The following is a 19,726-nucleotide window of genomic DNA, read 5'->3' as shown; positions in this document are numbered from 1 at the left end:
AGGCAGAGTGAATTGGATCAAATCTACTTCAAAAGTAAAATGAATGTACCTGTTTCAAAATGAATCTGTATCTAAAATTGTATGTGGCCTTGGTGAGTGTGTGTATTTTGTCCGTGAACTCTTTGCAATAACCTTAATGTCAAATAGATGTCAGACATAGGAACAGATTTATTAAGGGTTGAATAGTAAATTGGAATTAGAATTTTAGAATTTTTTTTGGTGTCAATATTCACACATTCCGAATCAAATGTAAATTCGAATGTGAGATGTATCACACCTCCACCATGGAAACAGTTCTAATTTGAATATTCGCCACCTAAAACCTGCGAGGTTTATTTACAAGTCAACGCCAGAGGTCCGTTGAAACATTTGAATATGTTAATTGCCTTCCTGACATTCGAGTTTTTTTCAGAGGGAAAACTCGATTCGAATTTGATTTGAATTCTATCTTTGATAAATCTGCCCCTTAATGTTAAATATGTATCTCTGCAGTCAGTTTACATGAGATAATCAGCTTTGAATCTCTTGACTTGATGACTGTACAGTAATTTTTGTGGTATGATTTGTAAAGCTTTTTTATCGGTTTCTTCCTGTTTCTTTGTATTGCAGCTGGTTGTCATTTCAGATCCCCATATTAAGGTAGATCCAGACTATAGCCTGTATTCTCAAGCCAAGGCCAGAGGCTACTTTGTCAAGGACAGAGATGGACAAGACTTTGAAGGCAACTGCTGGCCAGGTCAGACCCGTAACTTTCTGTTTTACAATTCCCCTTGAGGGGAGGGGGTACAGGAGGTATAACAGCCAGAAGCCCCATGGCAGATAATTTGAATGGTAAGATAGCTACATACCAAATAAAAGTTAATGGCAAGTGTGCCATATTAAAAAAAACTATAACAATATTCAGTTTTCAAATAACTAATACAATTGCTTCACTAGTTTGCAGCTGGTGCTTCGTCACTACACAGGAATAGGATCATAGTAGCATTCTCCTCTTGGATACAAGCTTTCAGACAGAACTGCATAGAGTGGTCTCTTGCTTCTCGGTTTGGCAGACTAGTCCATATTGCTCCTGAACAAGTGTTACATAAGTTTACAGACCTATACATGCATTGCAACAGCAAAACTCTTTATTTATGGGTTTTTGTATATCTTTGTGTTCAAGCATACACAAATTGCTGTTTTCTTGGCAGAAATCAGACTCCTGCTTCTAAAATTTAAAAAAAGAAGTTATTCATTCCAATGAATGACTGCTTGATTTGCCTTCCTGTGATTGGCAGGGCTATAAATACAACTATTCATTTAACACGTCAGTTTAGATTGATTCTTGTTCTTATATAACCTTCTTTATTCTATAAGCAAACATGTAGCTATTTTTAGTGCTTGGCTAATTACAACCTTGCATAAACAGTGCAGCATTAATAATGTAAAAGTGTTAACATCATAAGTGCTGTAGAAAATTGAGAGTTGACTTGTAGCGGAACAATGCAGACTGGCCTAATTCTCCCTGTCCTATCTTTACACTCTGCACAGAGGGTAAGGATACATTTTTGAGTACAATGGTGTATGTTGCACAACCTCTTTTCTCTTGTTTTGGCCCAGGCACATCCTGTTACTTGGACTTTACAAATCCTGCTGTACGAGACTGGTACGCAGCTCAATATGCACTTGATTCCTATAAAGTGAGTGACTGTCAGATTAAAACATTTATAAATATATTTTGTATCTTTTATTTTTGTAGCCAATTGTGCATGCAAAACTGCAGGAAGCATTCAGATCATACTAACTGCCAATTCTTCTCTTGCCCAGGATTCTACAGAAGTCCTCTTTGTTTGGAATGACATGAATGAACCCTCAGTGTTCGAAGCCCCAGAGATGACCATGCCAAAAAGTGCTGTGCATTACAAAGGCTGTGAACACAGGGACCTTCATAACCTCTATGGTTTCTACCAGGTAAAAGGGGCTGTTTGGTAGTCTTAAGAATGATAGGATTAGCTTGAATGATGTTATAGTTAAAGTAACAGTAACACCAAAAACTCAAAGTGTTTTTAAGGAATGACAATATAATGTACTGTTGTTGTGCACTGATGCAATTGTGTTCAGAACTATAGTTTATATAAATAGGCTGCTGTGTAGCAATGGGGGGCTGCCATTCAAGCTCAGGATACACAGTAGATAGCAGATACATTCTGAAGGATCTAGCTGTCTATTGCAGAGCTTATCTTTTATCTACTGTGTATCCTGGGCCTCCTTTTTCAGCTTTGAATGCCTGCCTTCATGGCTGCACAGCAACTTGCTTATATAAACCATTGTAAAGTCCCTGAAGCAAACACACCAGTTGTACCAGTGCAGCACAACAGTACATGACTTTAAAACACTTTTTTTTGGTGTTACTTTTCCTTTAAACCAGGGATCCCCAACCTTTAGAACCCGTGAGCAACATTCAGAAGTAAAAGGAGTTGGGGAGCAACACTAGGATGAAAAATGTTCCTGGGATGCTAAATAAGGGCTGTGATTGGCCATTTAGTAGCCCCAATGTGGATTGTCAACCTACATTGAGGCTCTGTTTGGCTGTACACCTGGTTTTTATGCAACTAAAACTTGCCTACAAGCCAGGATTTCAAAAATAAGCACCTGCTTTGAGGACACTGAGAGCAACATCCAACGGGTTGGAGAGCAACATGTTGCTCGCGAGCTACTGGTTGGGGATCACTGCTTTAAACTATAAGATGACATATTTTACAAAAAAAACAATAACAGAGGAATAGCTCCTGTGAAATGGTTAGCCTCTTGCAAAAGAGTTTAAAGGATTGATGCTAACCAATATAAGGGTGTTGGACAATTTTACAGGAAATTGTACCCTTCTACAACGGATGCCATCAGTAATCATGCAGTAGGAGCTCATACTACTAAATTAATGGGGCCCCAATGAAAACATGGTCACACCCTGATACACCACAACCACGCACATTGTGCAAAACCCTGATAATGATTCACTCAATCCTAGCTCTTTCTTGCACCCTTTGCAACACACAAATCACACTTTCAGGTCTAATGGGGACCTTTACCGTTGAACCACTTTTACAGCCCTGCCTTTATAGATTGCACCCCAAGGAGAATGGTAAAACGGTATCCTAAGACTGGCCATCACATCATATACCTCTTTACCTGAACTTGTCACCTGTAAAGCCCTGCCTTGCCAACCCTATGTTTCCTTCATACACACACAGACTGCTTATAGGTAAACTGTAGGTACTTTTCTCTGCTCTTTTCACAGCAAATGTCTACCTTCAAGGGTTTGATACAGAGGTCAGCTGGACAGGAGAGACCCTTTGTCCTGACAAGGTCATTCTTTGCTGGCTCACAGAGATATGGTGAGAAAAGCCATTCACGGTTTTGCAGTCTATCATAAACAAAACTTACACAGCTTTCCACTGGAATATGTGTACATAGCACAGGATAGAGTAATCTAACAACATGCTAAATTATGCTAAAGTAAAATATCAGTAAGGCACCTGCGCCACCGCTATTCTCCAAGCACAGAAATGTTGGAACTGTCAAGTTAAGTTAAATCATGACAGACCTATTTAACACCTACAGAGTTTTACCAGCTGTATCGTACACATTTCATATGACAATGGATTTTTAAAAGTACTAAATTCCCATCAATATCACAAAATAATCTGAATCTTTTTAAAAAAAATCTCAGATTTCACCAAATAGTAACCCAAATGCTTCATTTGCTGAATTCATACTCTGATCTCATATTCTGATCTCTCTCTGCTTGCATATGTGTGCCTAGTACATGGCATAATTTTGTATTTTAGTATTAGTAAAAATACAAATTTCATAGCTATATTGCATGTTATCAGAGATGGAAACAGAGGCCCTTTTCTCTGTAATTAATAAAGCAGTATATATATTTTTTATATATATGCATTTATTCCCATACAGGTGCAGTATGGACTGGTGACAATAAAGCAGACTGGGAATACTTAAAAATATCAGTTCCAATGCTGCTCACGCTAAATGTAACTGGGATTTCCTTCTGTGGAGGTAAGCAAATTGTTCCCTGCTGCAAGAACAGGGGAGTTAACATGTACAGCAGCACTGCACTGAAAATCTGCACTTTAGTGCCGACACTGGTGAATGGACAGCGCACAAATGCTCAAGTCTATCCAGTCTCTCTTGGAACGGTGTCAGGTCCATAACTTCCGTAGCTTTATTTTACTAATGATTGGCACTGCTTTACCTCAGAATTTATAATCTGCATTTAAAAAGGTGAAATTGATTTAAAATCATCTAGAACAGTGCTGTCCAACTGGTGGCCTGATTCGGCCCGCAACACCCCCTTGTGTGGCCCAGTGTCGGACTGGCCCACCGGGATACCAGGAAAACTCCCGGTGGGCCCTCATGCTGCTAAACTTTTGGTCTATTTTATGGCCATTCCCTATTTCTATGAGGACAAAGAGGCTAAATAGATGGAATACTTGATTATAGTATAAAGGAGAATAGAGGTTGATTGAGGAGATGAAGAATATTAGTACTGAAAGTGGGCCCCTGGTCTAAGGTTTTATGGTGGGCCCCTGGTCTAATGTTTTGGAATGGGCCCCTGGTGTCCTAGTCCGACACTGGTGTGGCCCCCCTCATGAAAAACTGCCTGCTGTGACTGCTTACCTTGTATAAGATTTAAAAGGTATCAGTAATGAGATTAAAGCCCTGTACTGTTCACACCTCAAACTGAAAGTACTCACATTGTTCACATTGGCACAACATTGTGTCACTGTATGTTGCACAGTATGAGCTGTTCATCAGAGTGGTCGATAGGTTTCCTTGTCTCCTGCTGTATTCTGCCTTCCCTATGTTCCCTGTGTGTGCCATACTCTGCCTGCCCTATACTCCCTGTGTGTGCCATACTCTGTCTGCCGTATGCTCCCTGTGTGTGCCATACTCTGCCTGCCCTATGCTTCCTGTGTGTGCCATACTCTGCCTGCCCTATACTCCCTGTGTGTGCCATACTCTGTCTGCCGTATGCTCCCTGTGTGTGCCATACTCTGCCTGCCCTATGCTTCCTGTGTGTGCCATACTCTGCCTGCCCTATGCTCCTTGTGTGTACCATACTCTGCCTTCCCTATGCTCCCTGTGTGCCATACTCTGCCTCCCCTATGCTCCCTGTTTGTGCCAAACTCTGCCTGCCCTATACTCCCTGTGTGTGCCATACTGTCTGCCCTATGCTCCCAGTGTGTGCCATATTCTGCTTGCCCTATGTTCCATATTTGTGTCATACTCTGTCTGCCCTATGCTCCATGTGTGTGCCATACTCTGTCTGCCCTATGCTCCATGTGTGTGCCATACTCTGTCTGCCCTATGCTCCATGTGTGCCATACTCTGCCTTTGTCCTATGCTCCTTGTGTGTGTCATACTCTGTGAGCACCAACCATTTGGTTTTTTAGTGTGCTACCACCATAAATGTGGACGTGGTCTTGTGGTAACATGGGTGTGGTTTAAAGTGGGTGAGGTTTAAAAACAGTGAATGGTTAACACTGGTTTCTATTATCGGCCCTCCACCATGCAGGCCAGAAAAATTCCGGGCACTCCGTACCACAGAAGTTGGACATCGCTGGTCTAGAAAATGGGTGAAGGACCCTTACTGGGCGTCCAATGTAACAGATGATTAACAGACCATTTGAAAAATCATGCAAAGCATTTGTGGGAAATTGATCCTTGACTGATAGAGAGCAGACATTGTTGCAGAATCAGCAGTTCAAAATGGGACAAATTCTGCTTGAATTGCAATTACATTTACAAATAAGTTTAAAACCAATGAAAATGTGTAATGAATATATACTGAAAAGTTGCTTAGAATGATGTGTTTCTTATGTAAAATACTAACGGTTTTATTTACAGCCGCAACCTACAAATTATGATCCTGTGGCCACTCCTAGCTCAGAATTTCATTGTAATCTTCTATTTCCCTAATACAGCTGATGTTGGAGGGTTTGTTGGAGACCCAGAACCAGAGCTCCTTATTCGATGGTACCAGGCCGGTGCCTTTCAGCCCTTTTTCCGAGCACATGCCGTTCAGAACAGCAAAAGGCGTGAGCCCTGGCTGTTTGGAAAAGACAACATTTTGCTGCTAAAGAGAGTGATAGAGGAGAGATATACTCTACTTCCATTCTGGTACCTGCTCTTTTACCAAGCCCATGTGTCTGCCCAGCCAGTGATGAGGTAAGTATTAATATGTACAATAACAGGCACTCCTGCCAGAGTGTTCTACAGAAATTTCACATCCCTATGTATTAAACACAGGCCTCTGTGGGTAGAATTCCCCAAGCATCCTGAAAGCTTTGGAGAAGAGACACAGTACATGCTAGGTGAGCCATTTTATCTTCTATGGGTGTTTAACACATTGCAAGTTATAGTAAAAACTATAACAATAAACCATTGTCGATGATAATGGCATTTATTAATGGTGAAACTTGCAAAAAGATCAGTATCTTCCAATATTTCCGTCTGTTTGGAATAGCCATGCATAACTCTGGTTTGCTTGTCCCTAGGAAGTGCCCTGCTGGTTGTGCCCGTGTTAGCTCCAGGTGTCTCTGCATTGGATGTTCTGTTTCCTGGGTCTGGAGAGGTACTGACTGATTAGTAATGTTGGAGCTTAATTAGGGACTTCAATGGACTCCCAAACTCCCTGTCACTATAACACAGGGGTCCGCAACCTTATTTACCACCCGTGAGCTGCCTTCAAATAAAAAAGTTGGAGAGCAACATAAGCATGAAAAAAGTTCCTAGATTATGGGCTGTGATTGGCTAATGGTAGCCTATATGTGGACTGGCATCCTACAGAAGGTTCTCTTTGGCAGTACATGGGGATTTTATGCAGCTAAAGCTTGCCTTTAAGCCAGGAATTAAAAAATAAGCACCTGCTTTGAGGCCACTGGGAGCAACATCCAAGGGGTTGGGGAGCAATATTTTGTTCCTGAACCACTGGTTGGGGACCAGTGCAATCAACCTGATGCTGCTGGTGCAGGCAGATTCCCATTAATGTGAAAGACAGGCAGCAATGTGTTCAAGCATTGTTCTGTCAGCTTTTAAAAAAACCTCATGGCTCTTGAGTCAAAATATCTGCACATGGGAAGCACTTCTCATGCTATCCTTTTTCAATATCCATCTGTGTCTGTGCACAGGAAGGTAGCCTTCAAGCTTAGTATACAGTATGCTTAGAAAGTTAGAGATCTGTAAATATAAAGTAAGAGCAGAACTGAAAGGGAGAACATTGCTTGCTAGGTGCAGTTATTGTATGATGCGTAGGGGCACAAATGGATACTAAAATTAAAGTAAAAGTTCAAATAAAAACATATCTTTTAGATTGTAAACTCTTTTAGACATGGCCATCTTCATCTCTTGCATCGGTAATTGGTTGCTTTGTATGTTATTCTGTACGTTCAATACAGAATGTTCATTTATTGTACAGCGCTGTGGAATATGTTGGTGCTTTATAAATCCGTGTTTTTAATAATAATAATAATAATACATTAATATTGTATTGATTGAAATGGTTGTATAAGGGTCTATAAAGCTGACCTGTCTGAACGGAAGCTTTTGGGAAACTGTGGCCACAGTTGAGATTATTTTAACATGAGCAGTTTGGTTCATTTTAATCGGTGCAATAAGCCATTTGCAAATGTTACAATGTGCCTGTCAGTTAAATGCCGCTTTTTTTGAAACCAAAGGTACTGCACTAAGACTGACTGTCTTTATTTGCCTAACACAGTAGTGCTTTCAGTATTTCTGTCTAGGCTGGTTAAAGTCATTTAACTATATTCTTCCTTTTTTATGCAGCGCTGGTACAACTTTAGAAAATACGAGTGTATGAGGGGCCCTCACAGAAAGAAAATAAAAGTTACATTGGATGAGGTGAGCAGTTGAATTCTACCATGTGTTTCAGTCACTCTATCAGTAATGGTGACCTCTGCAATAAAGTCAACACCATTTTTACATTCACAGAATTGAAATGTTGGTACATCAGTTCCAGTGAATCATTTCATTTTATGTCATTGGTTCTTTAATCTAACTGTTACATTGATGTAAGAGATCATTACACAGAGGAACAGATTTGATGATTTCCTTAGTTTGACTAATAGCCATTAGCTTTTGGCTATTAGCCATAGGAAAAGACAGACTGTATACACAGAGCAAATGTATAAACAAAGTGATGGTCACGGTCGGCACCCTAAATCCAGAACCAATGCTAAGCACCCTGATCTCGGCTCTTTCTTCAGCCTCTAACAGCTGCCTTTCACCTCGGAGGAGCCCTTGGCTAATCGGATGCCACCAGGTCTTATTAAGAGAGGTGCCAAGCTAAAGGTTCTGGACAAGCAAAGGGGCACGAATGTAGAGCAAAGTCTTTTGGGCAGAAGGTCGTAGTACAAGGCGTAGACAGAAATCGTAGTCAATTCAGCCGGGTCGGTGCAGGTAGAGTACAAGCGGAGTCAGACAGGCAAGGGTCAAACCAGGAGATCAGTCAGAAGGGATACAGATTCAGGAGAGTTGGATACCAGGCAGGGTCAGGATTACAGAAGCAGGATCATCAAAAAACAGGCAGGGGTCACAACAGGGATCAGATAACAGAAGCTTAACAGCACAGCAGCAGCAGGAAACTCACGGAGAAAGATCCTATAACGGGCACTGATTACAATCCAAAAGGTCCCTTAAGTACTGTTTGAATTTCGCGCCCTAAGGAACCGGCAATGCGGAAGAAGAGGAGCGGCATGGCGAGCGTCCCCGCCGCACCACTAGACCACCAGGGTGAGTTGTGACAGTGAATGGCGTGATCTTTATTCTGCTAATATTCACCCTTCACTCACAGAAACACAGACACATGTAATGGTATAGTTAAACAGTAACTCAGGCTGACAAACCTGCGTCAGTCTTTGCTACAATTTCGATCTTTCCTGGAAAAGATCTTTCCAAGAAAGATTGTTAGTTTCAATACACACGTGTAGTACTGAAATCGTCAGATATACCGATAGAAACAATAGAATTCTACCTGTATCTGACAAATCAGCACTAACAATGGCCGATGTTCAGGTGACTTTATTCAAAATTTTACAACCAGCCCAATTGATGAGCCGACCCGTATCCAAGTCTTCTGCCAATATTGGTCAGAGCTCGTCTCCCGCCATACACACATCGAACATCGTACGAAAATTTGTTTTGTAAGATATCGGTGCGCGTATGGCCACCTTTAGTCCAGAGGGAAAAGAACAATGGATGTGAGTTCAACCTGAATAGAGATGTATAAAACTTGATTTGCAGAAAAGCATTTTTTTTAATCTTCTCCCCCACCCCTATTTTTTTGTACCTGAAATTCTTTCTGTCACAAGTCTCGGAGTGATCCGCATGAGTCACTTGTGCCAAATGGAGGAGCCCTGGCTTTTCAACTGGTGATCTTTAAAGTGCCATTTAAAGATCACCACTGATTTTCATTTAAATGGGTTTGACACAATTCCAAGAGTTCATGGTGGATGACAAAACGCCATATTTGCCGCTACAGTTATTTATTGCTCAAAAAAACAGGGGTGTATACCTACATATTAGTACTTCTTGTACCCCATGCAGCTGATAGGTCTGTTGTGTCTGTTGTTATAAGCCTGAAAGCAAACTCACTCTGTGGAGCCAAACTTCCAAAATTCCCACACAGGAGTTGGAGGTCCTTACCCTTCATTCTTTTTTACTCAGATTCCAGTGTTTCAGCGTGGAGGCTCAATTATTCCACTGCATACAAGGGTTGGTAAATCCACAGGCTGGATGGATGGTTTTCCTTACGAGCTGCGAGTAGCTCTGGATTCAAAGGTAAATTTTTCTCTCTATTGGCTTTGTGAAGGTTTTGAGCTTCTTGTGCTTATTAAATAGGCAGTAAAAATTTAATTGAAATTTTCTGTGAAAAAAAAAAGTTTTTCGTTTTCCCTGCCATTTTGTTATTTTCTACCCCTTAATGTTTGCTTACCATCCAGCCAATTCTAAGCATGCTTGGTAAATCACCTGGAATGCTGGGGAACAAACAATGCTGTCTTTAGAAAGGCTGCTCTGCGTGAGGTTATATTCCTTCTCAGCTCTGTTAAAATCAACTTATTACTGTTATAATCATTTGTAAGCGGAATAACTAAAGATAGCCATACATGCTGAGATCCTCTCATTTGTCGAGGATGCCATTGAGCAGATCTTTGCCTGGTTTTGCCATCCACTCATACAGCCTGTTCCAATTCTTGGCCCCACAGTTTGGGTCTATTGCACTTTAGCAGTGAATCTGCTTTTGTCCTTTAGTCCCTCATTATCTATTTCCAGATTGGTTCTATCTGGTCCAGTCGTACTAATGCGGCCCTCATTTGGCAGACCTGATATATTCATAAAATGTGTGTTGTTTGTATACATACTTATATATTAAGTGCTTTGTCTGCTGATTTACTTTTCATTGCTTGCTGCTCTTCCATCCTCTCACTCTTTCTTCCTTATTTCCTTTTCGTTGCCTGGTAAGCACAAATTAAAATTCTAAGCAACTTCCAATGTACCTTAATTACACAATTCACTGATTGTAAACGATGTAGTTGCAGTGGAGGTTCCTGTTTGTTATTCCCTGGTTGTGACGTTAGTGAGTGTAACACTGAAGCAGTGTTACAATAATCAGCTCCACTACAGCCATAATTAATTTAAGTCCATTTGCTTGAGCTTGTGAATTTGCACTGGGCAGCATCTCAACTGTAAGTGTAAAGACTAGTATAGAGTGGGTGCGGATGGCTATAATTAAGATTGAACAGGGCTGCTATAGCTGGAGGATCATGCAGCAGACATATCTATTCTGTGGTTATGCAGGCAAACCTTTTTTCTTTCCCCTTTAACACATTTTCTGCTTACAAATATGTTTCTGATGCACTTTAGGCCTTGGTCTTTCTCTATAATTAACACTGCCAAGATCTTGTTATTTTCTAAAAGGCCTTTTCTTCTCATTATTGTTTCTCCGTTTAATCGTTTATAAACACGCCTGGCTTACTGTCATAAAATCTTTCAAAGCACAATGTTCTTTTGACAGGGTTGAAGTACACTCAGGTTAACTCCTTGCAAGGTGACTAATTGGAGGTTATCTTCCATTTATTTTCAGTAACTTGCCTTGGATAATAAAGTACAAGGACATAGTCCACTGTGTACACACATACCGCATTTTCCTTAGGCAAGTTTACATTTTAACCATATACTTGCATTAGCTAAGTTATGCTTCATATACATTTACAGTGCAGTTATATTCAGGGCTGTGACACCAGAGAGGAAAACATGATAATAAACATATATTTAAACAGTATGTATATCCCTGTAAATTATATATTGTATACTTGGGGCAGGGATGATGAACTGGTAGCCAGTATTCAGTCAAAACTGTGAGCTTGGGGAAGTGAACCGAAGTTGTGGAACCAGTGAAAATGACAAACGTTGCATCAAACACAAATATGACTTTGGACATAATATATGAAATAAAGTAATGTAAAATATGTAATATGAAAAGGTTTCCAAACAAGTATAATGTATTGTTATTTTATTAACTTGGGCCTGTTTACCAGTGACCCATATTGGCTCATGTATTTGGTCAAACCAAGCCTTGGGGGGTTGTGTACATGTACCATAGTTTTGATGGTTTTATAGAGCAGTTATTTGAGGGTATTATTCAGTGTCGGACTGGGACACCAGGGGCCCACCAAAAGTTTTTAGACCAGGGGCCCACCCTCAGTACAATTTTCTTCCTCTCCTCACTCAATCTCTATTCTCCTAATCTCTTTTCTTTACATACTATAATCTGTTATTCCACCTATTTAGCCACTTTGTTCTCATAGAAATAGGGAATGACCACGAAATAGGCTAAAAGTTTAGCAGCATGAGGGTCCACTGACACCTGGGCCCACTGGGAGTTTTCCTGGTTTCCCAGGGGGGCCAGTCCGACACTGGTATTATTAGTGTGCTAGTTCTCTAAATAATTTATGCCTAGTGTGTACATCTGAGTTGTACTGATGTGAATATATATCAGGAATGCACCATAGCCATCAGTTTGGGATTTGGCTAAATCTCGAATCCTGCACAGTTTGGCCAAATACCAAACTGAATCTGAACAGAATTTGCATATTCATTTTTGAGAGAATTAAAAGACAAAAGTGCAGGGATTTGGACTACAATAATCAAAGCTTAAAGGGGTAGTTCACCTTTAAACCAGTTTGCAATTTGTCTTTATTTTTTATCAGTTTTGTGTTTTTAATTGGTTAACTTTTTTTAGGAGCTCTCCACTATGGAATTTCAGCAGCTATCTGGTTGCTATGGTTCAATACAGAGCAGGGACACACATACGTTTATATACAGGGTTTTCGGCTGACCTCATCGTAAATACGCTTAGCGGTTTCAAGTTTAGGCAATGGCACTTACACTAGCGTATTTATGCGGTGGTCAGCTTTTTTAAAAGCCACGGCACGAACCGCTCCGAAAAAATGTATGTGTGTGCAGGGCCTTACAGCTTTGGGGCTGGAGGATATAATTGTGTATTTGTATATGCACTGAGACAAACCGTGGACCACACAATAGTGTACGGGGACCCAACAAAGTTTTTTCTGTCTCTGTATTACAATTTGAGGAATTGTATGTTTTTGTGTATTACAGTACAATTAATTAGTAAGCTTGGTATTGCCTTCTTCAGTGAAATGGGCTAATTATCTGATATACAACATGTGCGTTGGATTATAATAAAATTATGATTTCATACAAATAATTCTAGGAGCTCACAGGGAGTCTGGAATGTTATAAAGACTATGGGCCTCCAATTTGACAGCTTTGAGTTAGCATTGAATTAGATTCCCCTCTGTATCAACGTGCATATAGTCATGATCTAAATGCAGCCATATGCAAAATATGTGCTTCTAGTAAATATCTGGTACTTGATGGGCCTGCTCTGGTTGCACATGATCTTTAGCAGCTTTCAATAAGACTTGGATCATGCAATTCCTGCACTCTGCTTACAGGGCTTTGCTGAAGGGGAGCTGTTTTTGGATGATGGCCATTCTTTCAACTATATCCGGGACAGCATGTTCACTCACCGGAAGTTTGCACTCCAAAAAAATGTGTTGTCATCCAGGTAGGATATTAAGCCAATCAATGCCTGTCATTTGTGTACATATATATTATAATTTACAAGCCCTAACTTGTATTATGGGCCCATCTGCAAGTAATAATCTTATAAATGGTGTATTCTGAACTCATAGCGGCTGTGACAAGCACTGCTATGGCCTTGCAGACTTGCTCTGGTCGGTTAGGGTGCCCATAGCAATGTCAGTGCATCTTGCTCCCAGGATGCAGCTTGTGTTGCTGTGGATGAAGTAATGCTCATCTCTCTCTACTAGAGATGTCGCGAACTGTTCGCCGGCGAACTTGTTCGCGCGAACATCGGGTGTTCGCGCTCGCCGGAAGTTCGCGAACGTCGCGCGACGTTCGCCATTTTGGGTTCGCCATTGTTGGCGCTTTTTTTTGCCCTCTCACCCCAGACCAGCAGGTACATGGCAGCCAATCAGGAAGCTCTCCCCTGGACCACTCCCCTTCCCTATAAAAACCGAAGCCCTGCAGCGTTTTTTCACTCTGCCTGTGTGTGCTGAAGAGATAGTGTAGGGAGAGAGCTGCTGCCTGTTAGTGATTTCAGGGACAGTTGAAAGTTTGCTGGCTAGTAATCGTTTTGATACTGCTCTGTTATTGGAGGGACAGAAGTCTGCAGGGGTTTGAGGGACATTTAAGCTTAGGTAGCTTTGCTGGCTAGTAATCTACCTTCTACTGCAGTGCTCTGTATGTAGCTGCAGTGGGCAGCTGTCCTGCTTCTGATCTCATCTGCTGACTGCTGCAATAACAGTAGTCCTTGTAAGGACTGCTTTTATTTATTTTTTTGTTGTTTTACTACTACTACTACTACTACTATAAGAGCCCAGTGCTATTAGTCTAGCAGTGTTGGGGAGTGGGACTGGTGTGCTAATCTGCTGCTCCTAGTAGTTCAGCAGCACCAACTTTAATTTTTTTTTTTAATATTCATTTTTTTTTATTTTACTTTTTTTATTTTACTACCGCTGTAGTAGTGTATAAGTTGACCTTTTAGGCATTATTTGCCCTGTAGGCATTATTTGCACACTGTTTTCTTCAACCCGCCATCTAGCTGTGTGACCTTGTTCACATTCTGTCTAAATATCCATAATATTACCGTCTCCAGAAAAAACACCGGAGTGACTTTTTTCAAGCAGCCATAATATATTTTACGTAATCCGTATCCACCGCTGTAGTAGTGTATACGTTCACCTTGTAGGCATTATTTGCACAGTGTTTTCTTCAACCCGCCATCTAGCTGTGTGAGCTTGTTCACATTTTGTCTAAATATTGATAATATTATCGTCTCTAGAAAAACCACTTGAGTTACTTTTTTTCAAGCAGCATTCATATATTTTACGTAATCCGTATCCACCGCTGTAGTAGTGTATACGTTGACCTTGTAGGCATTATTTGCACACTGTTTTCTTCAACCCGCCATCTAGCTGTGTGACCTTGTTCACATTCTGTCTAAATATCCATAATATTACCGTCTCCAGAAAAAAACACCGGAGTGACTTTTTTCAAGCAGCCATAATATATTTTACGTAATCCGTATCCACCGCTGTAGTAGTGTATACGTTGACCTTGTAGGCATTATTTGCACAGTGTTTTCTTCAACCCGCCATCTAGCTGTGTGAGCTTGTTCACATTTTGTCTAAATATTGATAATATTATCGTCTCTAGAAAAACCACTTGAGTTACTTTTTTTCAAGCAGCATTCATATATTTTACGTAATCCGTATCCACCGCTGTAGTAGTGTATACGTTGACCTTGTAGGCATTATTTGCACACTGTTTTCTTCAACCCGCCATCTAGCTGTGTGACCTTGTTCACATTCTGTCTAAATATCCATAATATTACCGTCTCCAGAAAAAACACCGGAGTGACTTTTTTCAAGCAGCCATAATATATTTTACGTAATCCGTATCCACCGCTGTAGTAGTGTATACGTTGACCTTGTAGGCATTATTTGCACACTGTTTTCTTCAACCCGCCATCTAGCTGTGTGACCTTGTTCACATTCTGTCTAAATATCCATAATATTACCGTCTCCAGAAAAAACACCGGAGTGACTTTTTTCAAGCAGCCATAATATATTTTACGTAATCCGTATCCACCGCTGTAGTAGTGTATACGTTGACCTTGTAGGCATTATTTGCACACTGTTTTCTTCAACCCGCCATCTAGCTGTGTGACCTTGTTCACATTCTGTCTAAATATCCATAATATTACCGTCTCCAGAAAAAACACCGGAGTGACTTTTTTCAAGCAGCCATAATATATTTTACGTAATCCGTATCCACCGCTGTAGTAGTGTATACGTTGACCTTGTAGGCATTATTTGCACACTGTTTTCTTCAACCCGCCATCTAGCTGTGTGACCTTGTTCACATTCTGTCTAAATATCCATAATATTACCGTCTCCAGAAAAAACACCGGAGTGACTTTTTTCAAGCAGCCATAATATATTTTACGTAATCCGTATCCACCGCTGTAGTAGAGTATACGTTGACCTTGTAGGCATTATTTGCACACTGTTTTCTTCAACCCGCCATCTAGCTGTGTGAGCTTGTTCACATTTTGTCTAAATATTGATAATATTATCGTCTCTAGAAAAACTACTTGAGTTACTTTTTTTCAAGCAGCATTCATATATTTTACGTAATCCGTATCCACCGCTGTAGTAGTGTATACGTTGACCTTGTAGGCATTATTTGCACACTGTTTTCTTCAACCCGCCATCTAGCTGTGTGAGCTTGTTCACATTTTGTCTAAATATTGATAATATTATCGTCTCTAGAAAAACCACTTGAGTTACTTTTTTTCAAGCAGCATTCATATATTTTACGTAATCCGTATCCACCGCTGTAGTAGTGTATACGTTGACCTTGTAGGCATTATTTGCACACTGTTTTCTTCAACCCGCCATCTAGCTGTGTGACCTTGTTCACATTTTGTCTAAATATTGATAATATTATCGTCTCTAGAAAAACCACTTGAGTTACTTTTTTTCAAGCAGCATTCATATATTTTACGTAATCCGTATCCACCGCTGTAGTAGTGTATACGTTGACCTTGTAGGCATTATTTGCACACTGTTTTCTTCAACCCGCCATCTAGCTGTGTGACCTTGTTCACATTTTGTCTAAATATTGATAATATTATCGTCTCTAGAAAAACCACTTGAGTTACTTTTTTTCAAGCAGCATTCATATATTTTACGTAATCCGTATCCACCGCTGTAGTAGTGTATACGTTGACCTTGTAGGCATTATTTGCACACTGTTTTCTTCAACCCGCCATCTAGCTGTGTGTATTATCGTTTCCAGAAAAACCAACTGAGTTTTTGTTGTTGTTGTTGTTTTTTTAAAAATAATGCCAGGCAAAGGCAGGCCGCCACGCAGAGGCCGTGCTAGGGGCCGTGCTGCTATGCAATCCTGTGGCCCTAGCAAATTGCCCAGTTTTAAAAAGCCAATTACCCTGAACTCCCAAAATGCTGAAGAGGTAGTTGACTGGCTTACACAGCACACCCCATCCTCTACCGTTTCTAACTTTACCACAACATCCTCCTCATCCTCCACTGCTATGGCCACCCCACGTAACACTTCCTCCACCACCGGTGCCCCTTCTTCACTGGGGTCAGAGGAGTTATTTTCCCATGAGTTTCTTGAACTGAGTAATGCGCAACCATTATTGCCAGAAGAAGATGAAGGAGATGAGGACCTTACACCAGATTTAATTCTGGCAGAGAACACGATAGAGATGGACATAATGAGTGATGAGGAGGAGGTCCCCGCTGCTGCTTCCTTCTGTGATGTGTCAGAAGAAATTGATGCATCTGAGGAGAATGATGATGAGGAGATTGATGTTTTGTGGGTGCCTAGTAGAAGAGAGCAAGAGGAGGGTAGTTCAGATGGAGAGACGGAGAGTCAGAGAGGCAGTAGGAGAATAAGACTTAGAAGAAGCAGGGAGGACAGCCCGCAGGGATCAGTAGGGCAACAACATGTATCGGCACCTGTGTTCAGCCGGCCAACGCACCCGCCATTGCCGCCAATGCCGCCAACTTCTACTGTTACCGCCAGATCGCACACTTCCAAAAAGTCAGCAGTGTGGGATTTTTTTAATGTGTGTGCCTCTGACAAAAGCATTGTAATTTGCAATGAGTGCAGTCAGAAACTGAGCCTTGGTAAGCCCAACAGCCACATAGGTACAACTTCTATGCGAAGGCACATGAGCGGCAAGCACAAAGCACTTTGGGAGCAACACCTCAAAGGCAACAGGCAAACTAAAAGCCACACTCCTTCTGGTCCAGCATCTTACTGCTCTACCTCTGCTCTCCTTGACCCGTCTGAACCACCCTCCACTCCGCCTTCCACCTTGACCACCTGTTCCCATTCCCAGTCATCTGCCACCAGCCAAGTTTCTGTGAAGGCCATGTTTGAGCGTAAGAAGCCAATGTCTGACTGTCACCCCCTTGCCCGGCGTCTGACAGCTGGCTTGTCTGCACTCTTAGCCCGCCAGCTTTTACCATACCAGCTGGTGGACTCTGAGGCCTTCCGCAAATTTGTAGCAATTGGGACACCGCAGTGGAAGGTACCCAGCCGCAATTTTTTTTCTAAAAAGGGAATACCACACCTGTAAATCAATGAGTGAGAAAGAAGAATAAGGACCGCACTAGCTCACCGTTTTCCCCACGATTCAGGTGCTCAGTCTCACAGTGTCCCCACTGTGGAAGTAGCAAAGATGCGAAGAAGCAGACGGTAGACGGCACTTCTGAAAATGGGGTTTATTGGAGTAACTGCTGATGACACCTTACGCGTTTCGGGAGTTATCCCTTAATCATATGTAAGCAGTACACTTGTTACAGCTGGGTTATTTATACACAAGGTAATAGTGCCCTCTAGTGGGCGTACATAAAAATTACGTCTTTATTTAAATCATTAAAACCTGAAACAAGTGAAACATGAGGACATTTAAAAAGTTTTATCGTTTCCTAAAAATTGTATATATAGTTTAAAAACCAAACAAACTATCAGGAAAGTCTATGGGACAGGAGAAATATTGTTATCATATGCCTCTACTCAAAAATTTACTAGAGGAGTTGGACTGGGAAGGGGTTTAGTGGAGTGTGACTAATGAACACCTCTATGGCCAAATAGGCTTTCTTAATGGGTAAAGGGCCCCTTATATCACACATTAGTACAGATAACTAATGTCATGTCTATAATTTAAACCATTAGGGATCCTTGTATCAAGTTTGAGGATCCAAAAAGCCTCTCTAAGATTTAATCTGTGACCAATATCCCCGCCTCTAATGGGAATCTGTACTTTCTCAATTACCTTTACTTTTAAATCTTTTAAACCAATGGGTGAGCATATTTTAAAATGCCGGCCCACTGGTGTATTCTCCTCCCTATTGGTGATGCTTCTAATGTGTTCCCTTACTCTATCCTTCAACATGCGGGATGTGCGGCCCACATATTGCTTATTGCAGTGACCACACTCCAATAAGTATACCACATTCCTAGTGTTACAATTATAGAACCCGCTGTTTTTGAAGGATTGTCCTGATACATTGGATTTAAAGTCCGGGCCTATGGAGATCACTTGACATGTTTTACAGACGTTGGCCCCACATTTGTATGTACCTTTCACTTTCAACCAGTTGTCTGCTATTTTCGGTGGAGCCGATGAAACCAGACTTGGTGCCAAAATATTACCTAGGGTAGGTGCCTTTCTTGGAACACACTTAACCTCAGTTTGGGCCAGTATTTCCAACATTTTTGCATCACCATTTAGTATAGGTAGATACTTTTTAATTATCTTACAGATGTGGCCATATTCCTCACTGAATTCGGTGACGAAAAACATTTTCTGTTTATCTGGTCTGGTTTGATCTATATGATCCTGGATTGGACGTCCTATGTCATTTCTACCCTCCCTCATTACAGGGGCTATTTTAGCTTTCTCATGTGCGTTTTCTATGAGATGTCTGGGGTACCCTCTTTCTTGCAATCTTTGACCCAAATGTTGCGATTGGAGGTTGAATGTGGCATCTTGGCTGCAATTCCTACGGTATCTTACAAACTGGCTGTAAGGAATGCTATTTAAGGTGTGTTTCGGATGACAGCTATTAAATTTTAGAATAGTGTTCCCCGCCGTGGGTTTCCTAAAAATTTCCGTGTCTATACGTTTAGTAGTAGTGTTTCCTATTAGGGATAAATCTAGAAAAGTGATAGTATTCTTATGGTGATCCAGTGATAATTGCAAATTGTTATTATAACGCGATAAGGACTATTTGGTCAGAAGTACCGCCACTGTTCCTATTTTCCACCATCTCCCAAAGATACACAAGTCCATCCATGCACCAGAGGGCAGGCCGATCGTGGCGAGTATTGGATCGATAAATGAGGGGCTTTCAGACTGGCTTGACTCCAACTTAAAACCCTTAGTTCCACTTCTGGGTTCGTATATAAGAGATACGGGACACCTCATTGAAAAATTATCTACCCTTACTTGGTTGGACACATATCACTGGATCTCCATGGATGTTAAATCCTTATATTCTAT

The 19,726-nt window shown here is 41.1% G+C and overlaps 1 protein-coding gene across 1 annotated transcript in view; it reads left to right on the top strand.

Annotated features, from left to right (window-relative positions):
* ganc.L (glucosidase, alpha; neutral C L homeolog) overlaps positions 1–19,726 on the top strand; it is a 45,776-nt gene that overhangs the window by 15,161 nt on the left and 10,889 nt on the right. The window contains exons 13-23 of the mRNA XM_018231201.2: positions 610–736; positions 1,600–1,679; positions 1,807–1,950; positions 3,275–3,371; positions 3,952–4,053; positions 5,982–6,225; positions 6,307–6,371; positions 6,555–6,631; positions 7,843–7,917; positions 9,742–9,855; positions 13,053–13,165. Of these exons, the coding sequence (XP_018086690.1) occupies positions 610–736; positions 1,600–1,679; positions 1,807–1,950; positions 3,275–3,371; positions 3,952–4,053; positions 5,982–6,225; positions 6,307–6,371; positions 6,555–6,631; positions 7,843–7,917; positions 9,742–9,855; positions 13,053–13,165 (1,238 nt within the window). The remainder of the gene's footprint in view (positions 1–609; positions 737–1,599; positions 1,680–1,806; positions 1,951–3,274; positions 3,372–3,951; positions 4,054–5,981; positions 6,226–6,306; positions 6,372–6,554; positions 6,632–7,842; positions 7,918–9,741; positions 9,856–13,052; positions 13,166–19,726) is intronic.

Source organism: Xenopus laevis, chromosome 8L, assembly GCF_017654675.1.
Source record: "Xenopus laevis strain J_2021 chromosome 8L, Xenopus_laevis_v10.1, whole genome shotgun sequence".
Classification (NCBI taxonomy): domain Eukaryota; kingdom Metazoa; phylum Chordata; class Amphibia; order Anura; family Pipidae; genus Xenopus; species Xenopus laevis.
This window is presented reverse-complemented; position numbering and strand designations above follow the sequence as displayed.